Raw genomic sequence first — 20988 nt, 5'->3', positions numbered from 1 at the left:
GTAACACTTTTTTCTCTATGCACCACCGTGGTGGTTACCCATGTGATCAACCGGGTCCCGTGTCAAACTGAATGGATCAAATTCTGCTAGTTCATGGGGCCTACCTTGTTTTATCAAGGTTGGGGCACGTAAGGCTGGGTCGTGTCCTCGGCTTGGAGTTAGGAAGGCCTGGCCGTTAAGTGACACTGTTCTCGATGAGGGGTTTTCTTGGACATTAAAAATAAATAAATAAATAAATAAATAAAAGTAAAAGTGAGGCTTTCAATTCTACTGTCATGCCGTGTCGTCATATGCAATATGCTTAGTGAAAATTCACCCAATCATAACGTATCCAATGTGCTTTTTCCGCGTCCCTGTGACATCTTTACGTTTACCGTTGTATGATTTGGAGGGGGTGCAGCTAATCGAGAGGGTGAGATCTATGCTGAAAGGGATGGGAGATGGCGAGATCAACGCGTCGGCGTACGACACGGCGTGGGTAGCGCTGGTGGAGGCGATCTGTGGTGGTGGTGTTCGCCCACAATTTCCAAGCTGCCTGGACTGGATCGCACGGAACCAGCTGCCGGACGGCTCCTGGGGAGACCCCAACATATTCTCTGCCCACGACAGTCATCAACACGTTGGCTTGCGTGATAGCATTGAAGACGTGGAGCCACTCACCCCACAGATGGGAACAGGGTAAAACTCTCTCTCTCTCTCTCTCTCTCTCCCCTGCATGTTACCTGATCCGCTTCATGATGATGTGAGACTGCCGTACTGTATGGGCCTTCCCACTAACTAGTAGATAGGGTTAGGCCAATCTGGCTTGGTCTTTACTACAGATGCCCACTTACCACAGTTGCCCATGTGCCCCCTCCCCAACTTTTTGAGTTTGGAGGATACTGTGAGTTTGATGCTGGTCGGTTTCAAACAGGCCTGCAGTGAATTAGGGCGGTCTGGGGGAGTCTTTTGGATACACCACAACTGAGATGGGTTGGTGTGTTGCATGATTGAGCATAATGCATGAGATATTCCAACTTGGGGTTCTTCCTTGAAGGGGTGTTTGGATGCATCCACTTAGTTTAAACAAGTGGGATAACATGAAGTATGTCTTTCGCTTATCCCTGTTTCTTAGATAAGTGCAGTGCATTAATCAGGCAGACTCTTAAGTGTATGTATGCATTCCTCATAGGAGGAATTATGCTTTTCCCAGTGTCAGTTTTTGTTCGAGATAGGTGCTTTCATTCTGTGCATGCGGAATAAGAGAGAAGATGGTTTATTGACTGCTTTTGCCGTTTGGTAATGGGATCCCCAAAATTCTGTCATTTTGCCTGGAAAGCAGGTTTTGTTTAGGATTACATCCGCAGAAAATGACGACAAAAATTGGCCATAGGAATTCCGTAATTCTTCCTAAGTTCTAGGGCTCCCCACTTGCTTGTCCCGTCATCTGTTGTCACATTTTTGACCTTTTCTACACTTAAAAGTCTCACGCATAGCCTGAGTTCAAGCACTTCAACAGATTAACTGCAACCAAATTGGTTGGGACTAGACATGACTTTTTCTAGCAGTTGTGGGAAAATTGTGTCCATATCCAAGGCCAAGCGCATTGGCTGTCTCTTTCCCAATGCATAGTTGATCACAATGAGTCAATTGTTTAAATTTGGTATCAATTTTATATGTGCAATATACATTCAAAGCATGGGATCCGAACAGTCTTTTTTTCTTTTTAACATTAGAAAATTGCTCTTGATTTGAGTAAATTGCACCATACCTATTACCGACCCCATGATTCTCAAAATTGGCTGAGTGAAGCTTTTGAAAGCAAAAGCATAATTCAATTTGTCGCCGTGCAAAATTTGTCTTTTAGGTCAACTTTATCTCAACGTGGGCTCCAATAAACGAATACGAGGCACAGTCAAACAATGGCCAAAAGGCCACCATGTCCTTGCCACACCCTCAGTTGAGCTATTAATTCTTGTGATTTTGGAACTACTATGCTGTTATAGGTGGGCCAAAGGAAAAAGGCAGCACACCCATTCCTTTAGGCACTAGAGGTCAAAGTGGCCAATAATAAGCAGCTGCAAAGAACAAGAGGGAAACCATGCGCCTCTCTTATTATTTCACATTCCAATTAAAGAATAATGACTCATCATGGAGCTGCTATTTCAAAAGGCTGTCCCTTCTGGGATCTAGGCAAGGCTGCTTACGAAAGAAAAGCCTTACAGTTCTGTCCACTTTTGTTCCCGTCGCAAAGGAATTTTGTAGCAAAGCTGAGGTAAGTCTTACAAGACAGACATTCGCTTGCCTACAAGGGCTCCACCTTCCCCGTTAGTAGTGACCATGGTTTGTCACGATGGAACAACCACAGTTTCAAACCCATAAAGGGCACTCCTTGCTACAAGGTCAAAGCTGGGTATCTCCTCGGTTAGCATAGAGAATCTCATGGGTTTTACTTAGAGTTGGCAGTCGAGGAAGCAGGAGCGGGAACGACTTTGAAGCGAACTAAGAATCGTTTCAGAAACGAGAAGGGAAGCAAATATGTCTTGATATTGGGCAAAAAAAATTGTTAAAGGCTCCAAGCCAAAAACAAAAAATCACTTTCTAATATTGGGAAGCGAGCTTCCCGAAAATGGGAAGCACACTTCTAAATAATGTCCCCACAAATGGGAAGCACACTTCCTATTTAAAAAAGGTAGCTTCTCCACGTATTTCAGAAGCGACGTGTTTTGGGGAAGCAGGTTTCCCCAAGTCATATAACATTTTCGATAACCCTGGTTTTACCAATTAGAAGACGCGTTTTGCACTTTCTAAATGCATTTCAAGAAAGCACGCTTCCCCAAGTCATATAATGTTTTTGATAACCTGGTTTTACTAATTAGAAGCCTGTCAAAGTGTGACCGTGATGGTGAGCCTTTCCTTTGGCCTGGCTAAACTAACTAACTCTCTCTCTCTCATAGATTGTTGTGTACAAAATCTACTGACTTGTCTTAAAATATGGGAGGAATTAGAACCCTTGTATACTTTTATGGTTGTCAAAAGACACGTTCGTTTGGCATTGCTCTAGCATGGAAAGGAACATCAACCCTCATCCCTGCCACTCTCTAAAGGAGTTCTCTGAAGGATTTGGCTAAACAAACAGAACTGTTTGGCATTGGCCTATCATGGAAGGAAATGGACACCAACTTCTTTTGCTGCTCATTTACCCAAACAAACATAGGGTCATAAGGTGGTTGCTTCAAGCCAATTAACTGCAAAAGCAAAGTTCAGCAGATCACATTAAGATTAGCTCTCTCTCTCTCTCTCTATATATATATATATATATCCAAGCTTCTTGTTGTAAGATTAACTTAACTTAATGTCTCAAGTCTATTATACAAGCTTTTGTTATAATTGCAAGCACAATTTTAAAGACCTAATTTATATTGATCTGATTTTAATTCTTTAAATCTATTTTAACAAGCTCAGCATTTTTAAGCTAATCAGAAAGAACTTAGTCTTGTAGTAATTGCTCTATCACTTCTAGAAAGTTAATGTAAATTTTCTTTTGTTCATGGAGGAATTTCATTCCTTCGAGCCAATATGTGCAAACTTGGGGAAGAAGAACATGAGCCCATGCCCATAGGCTTTGAAGTGGCTTTCCCTTCTCTCTTGGAGATCGCTAGGGCCATGGCCATAGACCTCCCTTATGATTCTCCAGTTTTATACAACATATACGAGCAACGGCGGCTTAAGTTAGAAAGGTACAAGAACAAAAGATATTTCAAATCACTGATTGGCAACCGTGGCAATGAAGATTAGCTTAATGTCTCATTTAATGCTTTCTTCAGTGCTTAAGCAATATAAACCATTGTCATAATCCAGTGATAGATAAAAAAGAATCTATTTTTTTGAAAAATATCAGGAAATTCCTTGCACATTTATAATTTAAAAATACAAGAGAAATAGACAATACTAGATGTACAAAGATAAAAAATTTCAAAAATATTGATATATTATAAATAGGTAATGTTTTGAATTTCCTGAGATATTACGGCTGGGATTTTAACAGGATGTGAATTTCTTGCTCACGAAATTAAAAATGTCACCATATTTGTGCGACATTTAAGTCGCCAAAATCAGACTTGTGTGCACTTTTTTTTTGGCGATTCAAAAATAAACGGTTGACAAATCATATTTTTTCTTTGAAAAAATTCAATCTAAGGGTTTATTCTTATTAAATCGACCATGCTGAATTCATCTCTAAGTTCAGATTTTGATAAAACAATTTGCATCATAAGATTTAAGAGGGGTATGAAGATGGGGGATGACATAGGGGATGGGTAGAACCGGACTCATATTTGTGACTAAGAGATTGCAAAACTACTTGTCGCTAAAAGTAGTCTCAGGTTTACACAATTAGCAGCAGTAGAAAAAGACGTCTTTATATTTTAGTTAATTAATGTTAAATGATTATTATGATCCGCCCCTTGTTTTGAATCCTGCCCACAGCCCTGGCCCATTGTTGGTGCAGTTCTTCATGGGTACTACTGTGATGCTAATCTGCTACTTGAATGTGGACAGGATACCAAAGGAAGTCTTGCACAAGATACCCACAACACTATTACATAGTTTGGAGGGAATGCCAGACTTGGATTGGGAGAAGCTCATGAAGCTTCAATGTGAGGATGGATCATTCTTGTTCTCTCCCTCCTCCACAGCATTTGCTCTCATGCAAACCAAGGATACGAAATGCTTGCGATATCTCAACAAAATCGTCGAAAGATTCAAGGGAGGAGGTATGAATTATTGGATTCATCATGGGATTATTGAATTTTTGGAATCGGTAACCTTTTTGTTTGAAGAAGAAACAAATTTGTCATTTTCAGGGTATGTTCCGGAGTTATTGAAATATATGTGACCATGTTTATGATCTCCAAGTTTAAAACATTAAGTTCTTACACAAAAGATAAACGAGTTCATGAACTTGGTGATTATCTTGTAGGGGTTAAGTTATGCCATCATACACGTTAATTATAAATGTTTGTCTTCCACAATGGAGTGGCCAACTTCTTAGAGACTTTTTCTGCCATTATTTCTGACCCAACTTTCATGGCCCATTTTGGGGAATACAACATGAGGGTCATTTGTATGGCTGTGAAGGTTATTGATTGCTTCTATTTGATATGCAGTGCCCAACGTCTATCCTGTGGACTTATTTGAGCATCTTTGGGTGGTTGATCGACTAGAACGACTTGGAATTGCTCGCCATTTTGAGTCAGAAAGCAAGGACTGCCTGGACTATGTATACAGGTACTGATTGGGAGGCTTAATTTATTGCAGCATGCCAGAACATAATAACTAGTGAACATTTAAGCTTGGTCAGACCCATAAGCTTGATCCACCTATTGCTTGCTTGGAACAAATATATATATATATATATATATATATATATATATATATATATATATATATATATATATATATATATATATATATATATATATATATATATCAGTTTTTGTAGGTATATATGAAGGTACCATGGGTGAACCTGACAAGCTGTTCATTATTCCTAAGGCTTGGAAACCTTTTTTCTGTTTTTTTTTTGTATAAAGCCGGGCCCATGGATCACCTAGTGACCCACTAAGCCAGGAAAAGTTAAATGGGCCCTGATCCATGATCGACCCCATAAGCTTGAAACTGGTGGACCTGCATGTGGGGCTTTCGAGTGGCCCAAACTAGCGCAGCTAGCTGTGACATAGGGTCTAGTCCCTGTTTTTTTTTTTTCAGGTATGATCCAAAAGTCGGTCCAAATTAACCTGACATAACCATGACCTGGTACCTGACCACTTCACCCTGTTCAGACATCTAACTAACCTCTTAGGTCAATCGGTTCAAAAAAATTTACGGAGTAAATAGATGGCAGCTTTCCCGTCTTATTGGCCTCAAATACTTTTGCCTTGTAACTCACCGAGTTCGGGCCCAACTTCTTCTATGGCTCTTTGCCAGGGGGGCTGTATTTCTCCTCTGCCTGTTTCAGCAGCTCTTCGACAGTCTTCTGTCAGTTGCATCAAGACGGCCGGCCCTCAAGTGGTCTGTGCTAAAACCAGCCTCTTTCAGTGCTGTCACCTTCCCTACACATTCATTCCATGTCTGGGCACTGAAAGGTGGGTTACTGCCATGATCTTCCGAGTATAGCGCATGTAAAAATTCATGAAATGTGAAAATTGTGATGAATTCAATTGATCATGATTATGACATCATTTGTCCAGATTTTACCTTTTTTTCTTTATTTTTAGATTATTTTTTATTTTAGTTCTTTTTTAACAAACTCTTGAAATTTTCATGAGATTTTCCTTGGCAATGAGATACGTGACTATGGCTGGACCAGATAGAGCCAACCTTATCTTAGCTGGGTTCGAATCCCACCTGGGGCTAATCCTCAGCATGGATATCAAGAAGGGGGGAAAAAATCACAATGTTGCAGAATAGAAAAAACAAACCCTCTTTTTTTAAAAAAAAAAGGAAAAAGAAAACTTAATTGCTGAGTTTTTCACAGGTATTGGACGAACACTGGAATTTGTTGGGCAAGGAATTCGGAGGTACATGATGTGGATGACAGCTCCATGGGATTTAGGCTCCTTAGACTACATGGATATGATGTCTCTGCCGGTAAGTACCATGCACACCCAAATAATTAATGTTTTATAGAATCACTAACAGTTGGCACAATCGCCCGTGAGGGCTCCGCCTTCTACGCTATGATTTGTCAACTGACATGGGACATCCACGATTCAAAACTAATGGAAGAATCCTTGCCGCAAGATCGAAGCTGGTTGTATTCCCCGGTGGGCAGGGAAGACCTCAAGGTTATACCAACTGGATGCCTCCAATGTACTGTCACTGACAAAAATGCCAGTTTCCTTCGGCTTAACAAAAATAAAATAAAAATCGCAGAATCTAGTGGCCGTGGCCCACAAAATTTGCCCATTCTTCCCTACTCTTCCTCCATGTTTTTTATTTTTTCTCTGATTTAGTACACCAAAAAAAACCCTGGGGACAGAGGTGTTGGAGAGGAGATGAGAGAGGTGATGGGAGTGGAGATAAAAATCAGAGATGAGACTGAAGTTGTCAACGTTCTTGCGAGGATGTAGTTGAAAATAGCCCACCTTCACTGCCTCATCTCCCCCAAAAGGGGTTCCCAAACACGTAGGTGGTATTAATTATACCCTTATTAAATACCACCTCCGACTCCCAAACTGAGCCCTAATCACTCTGAACTTGGCCTGCTTACATATAATCATCACTTCATGGGCATAAACCTCGCCCCAGGAAGCCGCCTTGCCTTGACTACTGCATGGAGTGACGCCCCTAGGCTCCCTCTTAGGGGTGGCAATTTCTGACACGACCCGCCAACCCGACCCGCCAACCCGACCTGCCAACCCGCCTCTTAGGCGGGTTCGGGTTGGGTTTAAGCCAACCCGTTTAATAAACGGGTCGACCCGCGTAACCCGTTTATTAAACAGGTCGGGTTCGGGTTGGGGGTATGCCAACCCGCCAACCCGACTGACCCGTTTAATAAACGGGTTAGGCGGGTGGGTCAACCCGCCAACCCGCCAACCCGGCCCGTCAACCCGACCCGCCAACCTGCCTACCTGCCAACCCGATCCGTCAACCCGACCCGCGAACCTGAAAACCCGTTTACCCGACCCAACCCATTTATTAACACTACAACAAAGCAGTAGATTAGCGACGACCACATTCCGCCGCTAATCCGTCGCTAACATGGTTAGCGACGGATTAGCGACAACATGCTTACGTCGCGAATATTTCGACGCTAACTGGCGACAGAATAATTCCGTCGCCAGGTCCGTCGCTAATTGCGACGGAATAACAAGCGCTATATTCTGTCGCCAATCCGCCGGTACTAAACGACGACCACGGCTTGGCAACGGATTTACTTCCGTCGCTATGCCGTCGCTAGATTAATATGAATAGCGACGGATGGTTCCGTCGCTAATCCATCGCAAACACGAAAAAAAATTTAAAAAAAAATTATTTGAAAATTAATTACCGAGAACTGTACAATTTCTATTTCATGTACAATTTATATTTCCTGTAAATAAAAAACAAACCACACAAAAAAATTCATATAACAAGAATCTACAACAATTAATCGTTCCATTTTAAAATTAAGAAGTTTAATTATTTAAAATTCAACAATTACAATTAGGAAAAATAAAAAAAATAGAACTTCTTCAACACAGTCCTCTAATCATCGCCAAGATTTTGTGCGTCTTCTTGTTCATTGTCTTTATCTGTCCCTTCAGCTCCACTACCCTGATTATCGCTAGCAGCCTACACAAGAAAAGAACAGTCAGTATTGATAAACAAAATATAATGAAATAAATTACACACTATATGTGATTCTATCATGTGCTTATGTGTGATCTAAGGCAATAAAAAAACTTTATATGTGATTCTATCATGCTCATATGTATGCTAAGGCAGTCAAAAAAACGAATATGTGATTATAGCATGTTCATATGTGTTCTAAGGCATCTAAAAAAACTCTATATGTGATTCTACCATGCTCAGATGTGCTTTAAGGCAGGCAAAAAACTATATATGTGATTCGATCATGCTCGTATGTGTGCTAAGGCAGTAAAAAAATTGAATATGTGAATATAGCATGCTCATATGTGCTCTAAGGCAGGCAAAGCCAAAAATTTTATATGTGATTCTATCATAAATGATATATAACATGTTCATATGTGTTCTAAGGCTGTAAAAAAACTCTATATGTTATTATAGCATGCTCATATGTGTGCTAAGGCAGTCAAAAAACTGAATATGTGATTATAATATGCTCATATGTGTTCTTAGGCAGTCAAAAAACTGAATATGTGATTATAACATGCTCATATGTGTTCTAATGCAGTCAAAAAAACTTTATATGTGATTCTATCATGCTAATATGTGCTCTAAGGCAGACAAAAAGTTATATATATATATATATATATATATATATATATATATATATATATATGTGTGTGTGTGTGTGTGTGTGATTCTATCATGCTCATATGTGTGCTAAGGCAGTCAAAAAATTGAATATGTGATTATAGCATGTTCATATGTGTTCTAAGGCATCTAAAAAAACTCTATATGTGATTCTACCATGCTCAGATGTGCTTTAAGGCAGGCAAAAAACTATATATGTGATTCGATCATGCTCGTATGTGTGCTAAGGCAGTCAAAAAATTGAATATGTGAATATAGCATGCTCATATGTGCTCTAAGGCAGGCAAAACAACTTTATATGTGATTATAGCATGCTCATATGTGCTCTAAGGCAGACAAAAAAACTTTACATGTGATTATAGCATGCTTATATGTGCTCTAATGCAATAAAAAAACTCTATATGTTATTATAGCATGCTCATATGTGCTCTAAGGCAGTCAAAAAACTGAATATGTGATTATACCTGAGAGGGACCTGGAATCGAAGATCCCCTATCCTGAACAACGGCCTTGATCTCATTTCGGAGAAAGGGGGCGACAGTGTATTGAAAGTAGTTATTCAGTGATTCATTAATGATCTGACGTACATCATCACCAGAAAGAATAGTCGGCTGCTTGGAGCTTATGTCGGCGCAAGAAGTCGGTGAGCCGTAACTGGAAGAACCAATAACTGGTGAAGTGTTCATATTACTCCCAAACCCGAACACGCGACTTTTTTTGGGTTCACCTGCTGCAGTCACCCATGCTGCAGGATCAAATGATGGATGCTGAGTAGCGTCATCGCCATATCGCTCTACCATCTGTTGCTTATATGCCTCCTACAAAATAATGTTTAAAGTATTCATTAATAATTAATGATAACATTATGATAACTTGCATATATATTGCAATGATTATTAATAGAATTAATACATACCGTTGTCGTTCTCGCCTTCTCTGATACGAAGACTTCCGTGGTCTTCCGTTTATGTGTTTCTACAAACACATCCTTATATGGTACACTGCCTCCATTTTCTGCTTCCTGCGAAGTTAAATGACAAAAGATTTAGTACACAAGTTTGCAACAATACTTATAAAATTAATATTATATATTGATGAGTTACCATTTTCTTTAGGTGGCTCCCAAATGTCTTAGATCCACCTGTGTGTAGATGGGCTTCGGGCATCTTCGATCGATTTTGTGAAGCCTTCGCAGAGTGATTTTTAAATGCATCTCCCGCCCACTTATCGCACATTTCATCTCAGTAATCTCTCCTGATAGTAATAGGACCATGGCCGTTCCACAGTAATGGATCATCTACTACGCCAGATGCTTTTTTTGCTGCAGTCTTCATAGTGTGCAGCATGTCTGCAAATCGATTGGCAGCCACCTTCTGCCACACCTTCCTTGCATCATTTTCTTTCACCGTAGTTGCGAAGCGATTCGAAGCCTACAAATATTTTCAGAAAATTAGTAGATATTGCTTAAATAAATTAAATATGAAACACATTAACTATGAGGAACAACTGTATACCATGAATGAGGACCACAATCTGTCTAACACCTCCTTTGGGTACTCTTTTCATTGAGCAACTGGTCCTGGTAGATGTTGAAGAAGTGAATTCCTAATCTCCCGTACTACTTCTTGTGGCTCAAACCTCGTGCTGCACATGAATTGTTACACAGTAAATATCAATATAAAATATTTAAAAGATATGCAATAATTGAAAACAAAATACTTACGGTCGATTATCGATATACACTATTCGAATGAGTCTTCTTGTGCCAGCCTGAGAAGACCCTGTTTCCTGTGTTGGCTGTTGACTTGTGTGATCAACTGGTGTAGGTGGGTCGTGTACAGGCGCAACATCATCTGTAAAAAAATACATTAGAAATTCTCAGAATGTGCATTTGAACTAATCAAGCATCTAATTAGTTATATGATATACCTATCACAGGAGCCCGTGAAGATGAAGGCTGAGCCTGACTACTACTGGATGAGCGACCACTATAACCTCCACGAACCATATTCTAACAAATAACATATGTCATATAATACATTCAAATAATTCACATCAAGTATTACAATGCATTCAAGTCATTCACATCAAGCATTGCAATGCATTCAAATAATTCAAATGATTGACATCAAGTATTGCACTAATTCAAATCATTCGTTAATTGCATAAATTATAATACATTCAGATAATTGAAATCATTCGCATCAAGTATTACAATGCGTTCGAATCATTCGTATCAAGTATTACAATGCATTCAAGTCATTCACATCAAGCATTGCAATGCATTCAAATAATTCAAATGATTGACATCAAGTATTGCACTAATTCAAATCATTCGTTAATTGCATAAATTATAATACATTCAGATAATTGAAATCATTCACATCAAGTATTACAATGCATTCAAATCATTCGTATCAAGTATTACAATACATTCAAATAAAATTTATGATCATTCACACCAAGTATTGCAATACAACTCACATCAAGTATTACAATGCATTTAAATAGAGGTTTGTAGTATAAGATATTGCTCACTAGCTTGAGAATTCTTCCTCGTCACTAGTTTGACTTTCTTCTTCTTCTTCTTCTTCTTCTTCATTGTTTGCCCATCCACTTGGTACATCATTTGGATCACATTCCTCTATGAATGTTTCATCGGCCAATGGAGATATGACATGCATATCATGCGCAACATCGTGACCATAAGCGAAGTCATAGACATCATCTGATTGATAGTAATCACTGTCTTCAGCTAACTCATCTTTCTGTAACTGATCATACTCGGGGTATAGTTTGGATTTCACCTTGCAAACTGCCCACCATTCATTTCTATCTGACTTTTTTATACTCGGATATGAAGTATAATAAACTTGTTGAGCTTGCGAGGCTAATATGAATGGTTCATATGTTCCAAACCTGGATTTATGATTCACCTCCACAATGCCTGAAGCTTTGTCGAGTCTTGTTGCAGTTGGATCAAACCAATGACACTTGAATATCGTAACCCTGTTATTCATGCCTAAGTAAGTCAACTCCATTATTTCCTCTATAACACCGTTGTAATCATGTTCATTTTCACCGTAGCTGCTACCCTTGACACACACGCCACTATTTATCGTTGATTTGTTTATACCGTAGTCTTTTGTATGGAATCGATAACCATTTATGATATACCCGTTGTAGCATTGCACAACTTTGGTCGGACCATTTTCTAAATCACATATTCCTTGATCTTTAACATCACCATTGCGAACCTACGCACAAACATAAACAATGATTGTGATCACGATCAATTAAGTAACTTAGTGTTGTTTATAAGTACAAAATTTATGTTAGCTTCTTTACCAACTGTTTCAACCACTCCACAAACTTAGTTTCACGTTCTTTTTGTACTTCTGCATCAGTGAGATGTGAAACTTCGTTTTGCAACTCCAGATCAAATCGTCTGCAAACCACAAATACTTATAATACCGAGCCATGTATCCACATATAGAACATAAAATGATTTATAATTGAGTTGCATATACATATACTTACTCGATGTATGGGTTGATCGCTGAGCAATTAAAAAGAATATAGATGTGTGCTGCATCTTGCTCTCGATCTGTCAATAGCCTTGATCGGCAACTACCAAATGCATGCCCAAGTGGTTGAAATATCGACAGCTTGTCAGCTACAGTTACTTGTTCTCCATCATCGTTACGGGGCAGACATGTGTAACGTGTTGGAATATGAGGTTCGAAGTACATAGATGAGAAATTTGAAATCTCTTCTAAAGTGTACGCCTCACAAATAGAGCCTTCTACTCTTGCTTTATTACGAACCTTTTTTTTTAGGTCGAACATGCATCTAACAAGAATATATATTTCAAATTTTAAATATCTGTCATTAAAGAGACAAATATAAAAAAACATATACCTTTCAAATGGGTACATCCATCGATATTGCACAGGGCCACCAACCCTTAGTTCATATGGCAGATGTATGATCAAATGTTCCATAACATCGAAAAATGCTGGCAGAAATATCTTTTCTAACAGACAAACAGTGGTGATGACAGAGTCCTCGAGATTCTGTATATCTGATACAACGACCTCCGATGCGCACAATGTTCTGAAAAATCCGCTCAACTCAGACAATACCCCCCATATAGGTTTGTCTAACATATCATGGAATGCTAGGGGTATCAATCGTTGCATAAAGATATGACAATCATGGCTCTTCAACCCATATAACTGTCCATCGTCAATCTTCACAGCCCGAGCAATGTTAGAGACATATCCATCTGGAAATCTCAGTTGTCTCAACCATTGACATACATGTTTTATTTGATCAGGTCCGAGCACGTACTTCGCCTTTGGTTTCAGTACTTTGCCATTATACTCTTTGAGTTCCAATTCTGGTCTTTTACATATTAATTTTAAATCCATACGGGCCTTCGGATTATCCTTCGTTTTTCCTTTAATATTCATTACTGTATTGAACACATTATCAAACACATTTTTCTCTACATGCATCACATCCAAATTATGTCGTATCAATAGGGTCGGCCAATACGGTAGTTCCCAAAAAATAGATTTTTTCGTCCAATTGTGATCCTTCCCAAATCCACGGAAGGGTGTAGGACTGTGGGCATCTGTTAATACATCTGAAAAGTATCGCAATCTTCTTAGAATCTCTATGCCGGACAATCTTGAGGATGGACCTTCCATTTCAGTTGTGCCTGCTTTAAATGCATTCTTTTGACTTCAGAACGGATGATCGCTGGGTAGAAATCGACGATGGCAATCAAACCAGCAAGGCTTCCTTCCATGCCTCAATCTAAAAGCTTTGGAATCCTCCATGCAGTACGGACAAGCCAACTTCCCATGTGTGCTCCAACCAGATAACATACCATATGCAGGGAAGTCACTGATTGTCCATAGAACAACGACCTTCATGTTGAAATTTTGTTTTTTGTGGGCATCATACGTGGTAACACCGTCATCCCACAGTACTTTTAATTCATCAATCAATGGCCTTAGATATACATCAAGATTTTGGCCAGGTGAGGTCGGACCAGGGATCAACAGAGACAAGAAAAGATTTGGACGTTTCATACACAAGCTTGGTGGAAGGTTGTATGGAGTTACAAATACTGGCCAGCATGAGTATGGAGTTGATCTACCCCCAAATGGATTAAATCCATCTGTACATAGACCGAGTCTAACATTTCGCACTTCCATTGCGAATTCTGATGAGTACGATCAAAGTGCTTCCAAGCTTCAGCGTCAACAGGATGCGTGATCTTGTTTTCATCGTGTCGAACTTTATTTGCATGTCATCTCATGTGTTTAGCTGTCCTTGAAGACATATACAATCGCTGCAATCTAGGAGTGATAGGAAAGTAGCAGAGCGACTTGTATGAAACTTCCTTTGATCTCGTGCTACCATTGCCTCTTGTCTTTGGCTTGAACGGAGGATCCCCACGTGACGAGCATGATATGTCGTTTTCCTGCTCCTTGAAATACAACATGCAATGATTTGGACAAGCATCAATCTTTTTGTAACCCATACCTAGAGCGTTAACCATAACTTTCGCACGATAGAAATTTTGTGGTAATTTCTCATCTTTAGGCAACATACTCTTCACAATCATGCACAAACGATCAAAACATGATTGACTCAAATTATACTCGAACTTCAAATTCATTAGTTGAAGAACTGCAGACAAGATAGTGTGACTCTCACAACCGTTCCAAAGTGGCTCATCAGCATCTCTAAGTAAATCATAAAATCTACTAGCTGCATCGTTTGGTGATTCTTCATCTACGGCAGTTCTTACATCACTAGAACTCATAGCAGAACCCAGTTCTGTTCCTGCAGCATCAAATATCAAATTCGTATATGGATTATTGTGCACCACATTCACCCGTGCATCAAAATCGTTTCTAAATTCTTCTCCATGAAACGTCCAGTTCTGATAATCACTCACAAAACCCTTCCTGTATAGGTGATGTCAAACGCCATGAGGTTCTACAAATCGATTATTCTTACAAATCTTGCAGGGACACCTAATCCGACCTATGGGATCTACCGTACTGACACTTGCCGTTGCAAATTCAATAAAACTGTCGACACCATCCATATATTCATGCGATAACTCATTGTCCACTATCCTACGGTACATCCATTCACGGTTTGCAGTCATTCTATCGTATGATGTTACGAATAGTATCCTAACCAGTTAAAAGAGAACCATCAGAATGCTATGATGAAGAAAATATCAAATTTATCATGCAATATATGATGTCATACAATCACAAGAATTATGATGCATGCATTGATAACTTAATATTTTCATGTGCAAACTATTCATAACACGATACATTCATTTGAAACATGCTTTCAGTATACAATTTCACATGGAAGACATAATCAAATTGAAAGTAACTACATGTAAGCATGGATACAATCACATCAAACATTGCAATACATCGAAATAATTCATATCAAACAAATGTCAAACATGTACCTGCAGCAAACACACTTCAATACCCCACTAACTACTACCATGCATAGCATGGACTCCGTACTCCAAAAATAAGAATACTTCCATATTCATACATTAAAATCATGCTCAGCATGATCTCCGAACTCCAACAAAGCAGTCCTAGATATCAACAACTAAGTGAGTGTGTGAACAATAAAGTGTTACATTCAATAAATTAAATAACATGTGATGCGCTTGCATCACTTACTCACCACGGGTATTTACCCGATTTGCATTGTTTTTGTCACTTACTTACCACGGGTGGCGGGGCACAAGCGAGTTCCGTTGAGAAATCTGCAAAAAACACTGTGTTAAAATGAATATTGAAGCTAATTAGGGAAACACAAACACTTATGCAATGCAAAAAACAACTAAACTGTTGATGATATATCTAATGATGAAATGCGATGAAATAAAGTGAAAAAGAAGCATTGAACATCATGGAAAAAATGAATTAAGAAGAAGCAATTCACATGTGGAGGGATTGTGATTTCTACCCTGACATAGCAACTGATACCTTATCACATCGGTCTCTTATAAAATTCTTTTGAGATATGGCTATGATGAGCTTATGCTTAAACTTTGCATCTCCTATTGATGGATTTTCTGATCTCAGGAATGAGGGCATCAAATTCATGCCTTCAAGTTCCAACAAAACTATTTCTATCTGATAGTTTCCCAAAATCAACCTTCGAATAGATGTCTATTTTCTTCCCTATTTGTCCCATTCCTCTTTGCCTTCTTTCTTCACCTAACTGGTCCATTCCTTTTGATGTTTTGCTTCAATGGCTGTCAAGTTGGATTTCCATTTATCGAATTCATACAATTGTCTAAAATGAAACTTAAAACATATCATTCCAAGGGCTACTTAGGAGGTCGCTTGTTGAACTGAAAAGGCCCCATATGCACTGGTCAAGAAAATCTTTCCCATCCATGTGATAAGACATGCTAACAAGAACATCAACCAATGTGACGTTAGAATTCCCACCTAATGAAGCCTTCATTAGAAATATCAACATGGCCTTCCAAATTCTTATTTAGTAAGAAGATATATAGTGCTGGTCCTGTGGCAGTAGATACCACTCATCAATGGAAAGGTTTTAACATTATTAAATTCAAAGTTTTCACTTTTATTCCAGATGTTCCACACACGCACAACACATTACTGTGACAAGCCAATGATCATGAAAGCATTAAGAGCTAAGAATCATGAGTACCACCAAGATTGAACCTACGTGAAAAACCTAACTGTAAAGCCATAAACTTGGTTGGGTGTTTCACACAATGAATCTACATATTTGAACAAAAAATTGGGTGTTTCACACAATGAATCTACATATTTGAGAAGCTTTGTTACAGCACTAGAATAAATGTGTGGTAGTTTCCTCTCTAATTTCACAGTCTACATTCCCTTGCCAATTGGAACCCGTTATGACTCCGTCTTCACCTTCCCATCGATTTCTAGCCATCCAAATGATGAACCCGAGGGGGTAAACCACCTCCCTAGAGTGCCCCCATCCGGGAGCCACTGCACAGTTGGAGGACATCTCGATCGATAGCAAGACGCCACCGAGAAATCACCATCCTTGATCAACTTCCAACAAAGTTCATCCCCATTCTCTTTAAGCTGCACACAAAAGAGAGCTTCCACAAGAGCTTGCCATTCCGATTGTCACAATTTTGAGAATCTATCCCTGAGAAGGACCTCAGCCTCCTATGCGTTGTGTTGGTTTTGTTGCCAAAGAAGAAGAAGAAGAAGAAGAAGAAGAAGAAGAAGAAGAAGAAGAAGAAGAAGAAGAAGAAGAAGAAGAAGAAGAAGAAGAAGATGCAAGTGATTACCTGTGCGTCGCCGGGCGGTGGCGGGAGGCTGACGGGGAGCGACAGCTGGCGAGCGGTGGACGGCTGGCGAGCGGCAGCTGGCGAGCGGTGGACGGGGAGCGGCTGCTGGCGAGCGGCGGCGGTCGGGCGGTGGCGAGAGCCGACGGGCGGTGGGAGGGAGAGGGCGGCGGGCGGGAGCAAGACAGCGAAACAGGAAAAAGAGAAAGAGGGATGGGATTAGGGATTTACGCGACATTTAGCGACGGAAAAATTCCGTCGCTAAGCCATCGTAAATCAAAATACCAAAAAAGCGACGGAATATATTCTGTCGCTAATCCGTCTCTAATTAGCGACGACAGAGTTCCCTCTCTAAATCCATCGCTAAAATGGTGTTCTTATAATAAAAATTAGCGACAAAAATTGCAGTCGCTAATCCGTCGCTAAGTAGCGACAGATTAGCGATAAAAGTTGTTTCCTCGCTAATCCGTCGTGAATTAGCGACAGATTGTATCTCTAGCTAATCTGTCACTAATTAGCGACGGAAAAAATCCGTCGCAAATTTCCATCGCTAATTAACAATTTTCTTGTAGTGTAAATGGGTTGGCGGGTCGTGTCGGGTTACCCATTTATTAAACGGGTCGGGTTCGGGTTGAGGTATGCTGACACGCCAACCCGCCAACCCGACCCGATTGCCACCCCTACTCCCTCTCACTCGCCAAACCCCTAGTTTGGGGCTACTCTTTCTCCATGTTGGTTCAAGTAGCTTTTCAAACTCTTTGTAGAATTGACGAATTTGTTTAGCTTTTCCCAGTACTTTTCTTGAGGGAGAAACTAAATGGACTAATCTACTCATGCCCCCCCCCCCCCCGCAATTAAACATTTGTCACCACCAAACCTTCTCTCGTCATAAATGACAAATATCTCTTGTTCTCCTGGTCGATAATATTTTTGATAAGCTGGTTGCTTCTCCATGACACTTACCAAAAACATTATCATGGTTAATTACTAAATCGATCGAACTTAAGTAGTTATTCTCTTGTTAATAGCTAGATACATCAAATAAATTTCTGATTTCTTATTGTTTTGTATCGGGTGCTTGTTTAATATCATAGCAGTCAAATATCTTGTAAAAGAAAAAAAAATCCATTGTTTTCAGACCTATAGGCTAGCTATAAGCTGCAGGCTATAACCATGTGTAAACTTATTATTTTTAAATGTCATTTGTTGAGTTTTTTTTTTCTTTAATTGCCAAAAGATAAAAGCCGAAAAGGCTAGAAAACTGGTGATTACATCATTTTAGAGCAAAGTAAAGCTGATATTTGATTGGTGGAACGATAACGTTGACAGTTCCCGAAGGTTGTTATTTAGCAAATGTGAAGCATCCAAGATCCTGATAATGCAACGTTCCATCATAGTGAACCCCATGTACGGCACACCTTTTGCACGGGCCCCACTCTTTCTTTCGGGCAATTGGGGTAGCATGAGCCCACCACAGAATAGTGCCAAATGGGTCACTGTTTATGTAGTAGGTACCCCTTTCTTCAGCAGTATCCCACATGAAAACTGCACCAAGATGGGAGGATGGGGGATATGTGAGTGTAGTGTCGCTTTCGGATAACGCCGTCAGTACGTTAATAATAGTTTTCTTTTCAGCTTTTTCTTTATCTTGTGCTTTTGTTAATAATGCAGTTGATGGTTTTGCAGAGTTCATGTACACTTGGTACACTTTATTTTGCTTTTCGTCCCTCTTTTTTCGTCGTTTTGTTTTCCGTCCTAGCGTAAGTGTTGGCACAGAGCACTTTGTGGTAGAGGCCTAGAGGTTCACTGCAAGCAAAAATTAGGGTAACTTTCTGATGCATAGTCACCTTTTACCTAAAATTTCATATAAGGCATCACCTTTTATGAAATTATAGTCCTAGGTCTTTCTGACAATGGTCAAATAAAGACTTTTAAGTTAACCTATGTTTTAAAGTTCTCTAAAATTTCTACCACTATGTTTTCTAAAATCTCTATTTCACCCTCTTTTGCTAAACAGCCAATTCCCCTTCTTACATGTTATAAAGTTACATCCACCTACCTTTAAATGTTACCAACTTATGAATAACCAAAATGGATCATAGTCCCAACCTAAAATGAGAGAGGATCAGGTGCAATATGATTGCACAAAAATTGTGCATTAAGCACCCGATAGCCATCCACCAGGTCTTGGGCCTCGCACCTGACAGGCCCTGTCCCCAAGATGGAGGGTGATCAGGTGCTTAATGCACAAATATATGTGCAATCATATTACACCTGATTTTTTCAGGTCTAAAATAGATCCTACTCATATTCTTGGTTCGGATAACATGTATCTGTATTTTGTGTCACATATATATATATATATATATATATATATATATATATATATATATATATATATATATATATATATATATATATATATATATATATATATATATATATATATATATAAAGTGATAGTTGCACAACAGCTACCTACGGGATTATGCTGGTCGTCCATCACAGGGCTTGATGGACGACCAGTGTAAAAATCACTAAAAAATACTAAAATGTGCTTTTGGCTCGTTTTAGAGATTTTACCAATGGGTTTTGACTGCTACTAAAGGTCCCAACGAAAAATAAGACTTTTAGCAGTTGTAAAAAAACTGTCACTAAAGGTCCCAACGAAAAATAAGACATTTAGCTGTTGTAAAAAAACTGTCATTAAAGGTCCCAATTTCTACTGAAGCGTTTAGTGATAGTTTTTTTATCACAGCTAAAACCTCTAAAATGCACAAAATGCGCATTTTAGCATTTTTTTAGCAAATTTTGCACTGGCCATCCATCAAGCCCAATGATCTCATAGGTAGTTGTGCACCTAAGGGTTACACAACTACCACTTCTCTCTCTCTCTCTCTCTCTCTCTATATATATATATATATATATATATATATATATATATAATTCAAAGGAAAAACCCCTCATCACCAACTGCACATTGACATTTGGTTGGTAAAATCCTTGAGGTCCCTCTTCCCCACTAAAGAAACTTTGATAGTCATGAAAGGCCAATTGATACAAAACTTATACATGTTGATAGAGAACACAGTTTTAGGTGGAGCCACAGTGACCATCAATGAAAAGGGCAGTGCAGAGTAGACCACTCTTTGACAGATGCAGCTAGGGCATATAAGTAAAAAATGTATGATAAAACATTATAAAAGAAACTTGTTAAATGATGTTAAGTCATGCAAACTATATTTCTAAAGATATTATGTATTGAGAAAGCAATGCAGGGTGGCTTTCAAAATTACAAAGCATATACGCCGTGACATCTTAGATTATATGCATATAAATGTATGAGGGTTTGCATCGGTTAAATCTAATGGTGGAGCTGCACATTTTATTACATTTGTAGATAACTACTCAAGAAAAGTTTTGGGTTTACTTTATGAAGAATAAAGCAGAGGCATTCTTAAAATTCAAGCAATGAAAGACAGAGGTAGAGATACAGATATGAAGAAGAATAAAATACTTGAGGTCAGATAATGGAGGAGAGTATAAGTCTAATGAGTTTATGAAATTCTGTAAAAATTTTAATCACTCGTCACTTTAATACACTAGAGACACTTTAATAGAATAGTTTGGCAGAA

General features: G+C 39.1%; 1 protein-coding gene across 1 annotated transcript; it reads left to right on the top strand.

Annotated features, from left to right (window-relative positions):
* The first annotated feature begins 334 nt into the window (after positions 1–334).
* Positions 335–7112, top strand: LOC149828093 (ent-copalyl diphosphate synthase, chloroplastic-like). The gene is given in 8 exon segments (XM_090018627.1): positions 335–606; positions 608–678; positions 3536–3719; positions 4540–4754; positions 5148–5268; positions 6518–6630; positions 6682–6827; positions 6996–7112. Coding segments are annotated over 8 exon segments (1239 nt in total).
* Positions 7113–20988: the final 13876 nt, after the last annotated feature.

Source organism: Nuphar pumila, chromosome 10 (assembly GCF_984573655.1).
Source record: "Nuphar pumila chromosome 10, dmNupPumi1.hap1.1, whole genome shotgun sequence".
In the NCBI taxonomy this organism is placed as follows: Eukaryota; Viridiplantae; Streptophyta; class Magnoliopsida; order Nymphaeales; family Nymphaeaceae; genus Nuphar; species Nuphar pumila.
This window is presented reverse-complemented; position numbering and strand designations above follow the sequence as displayed.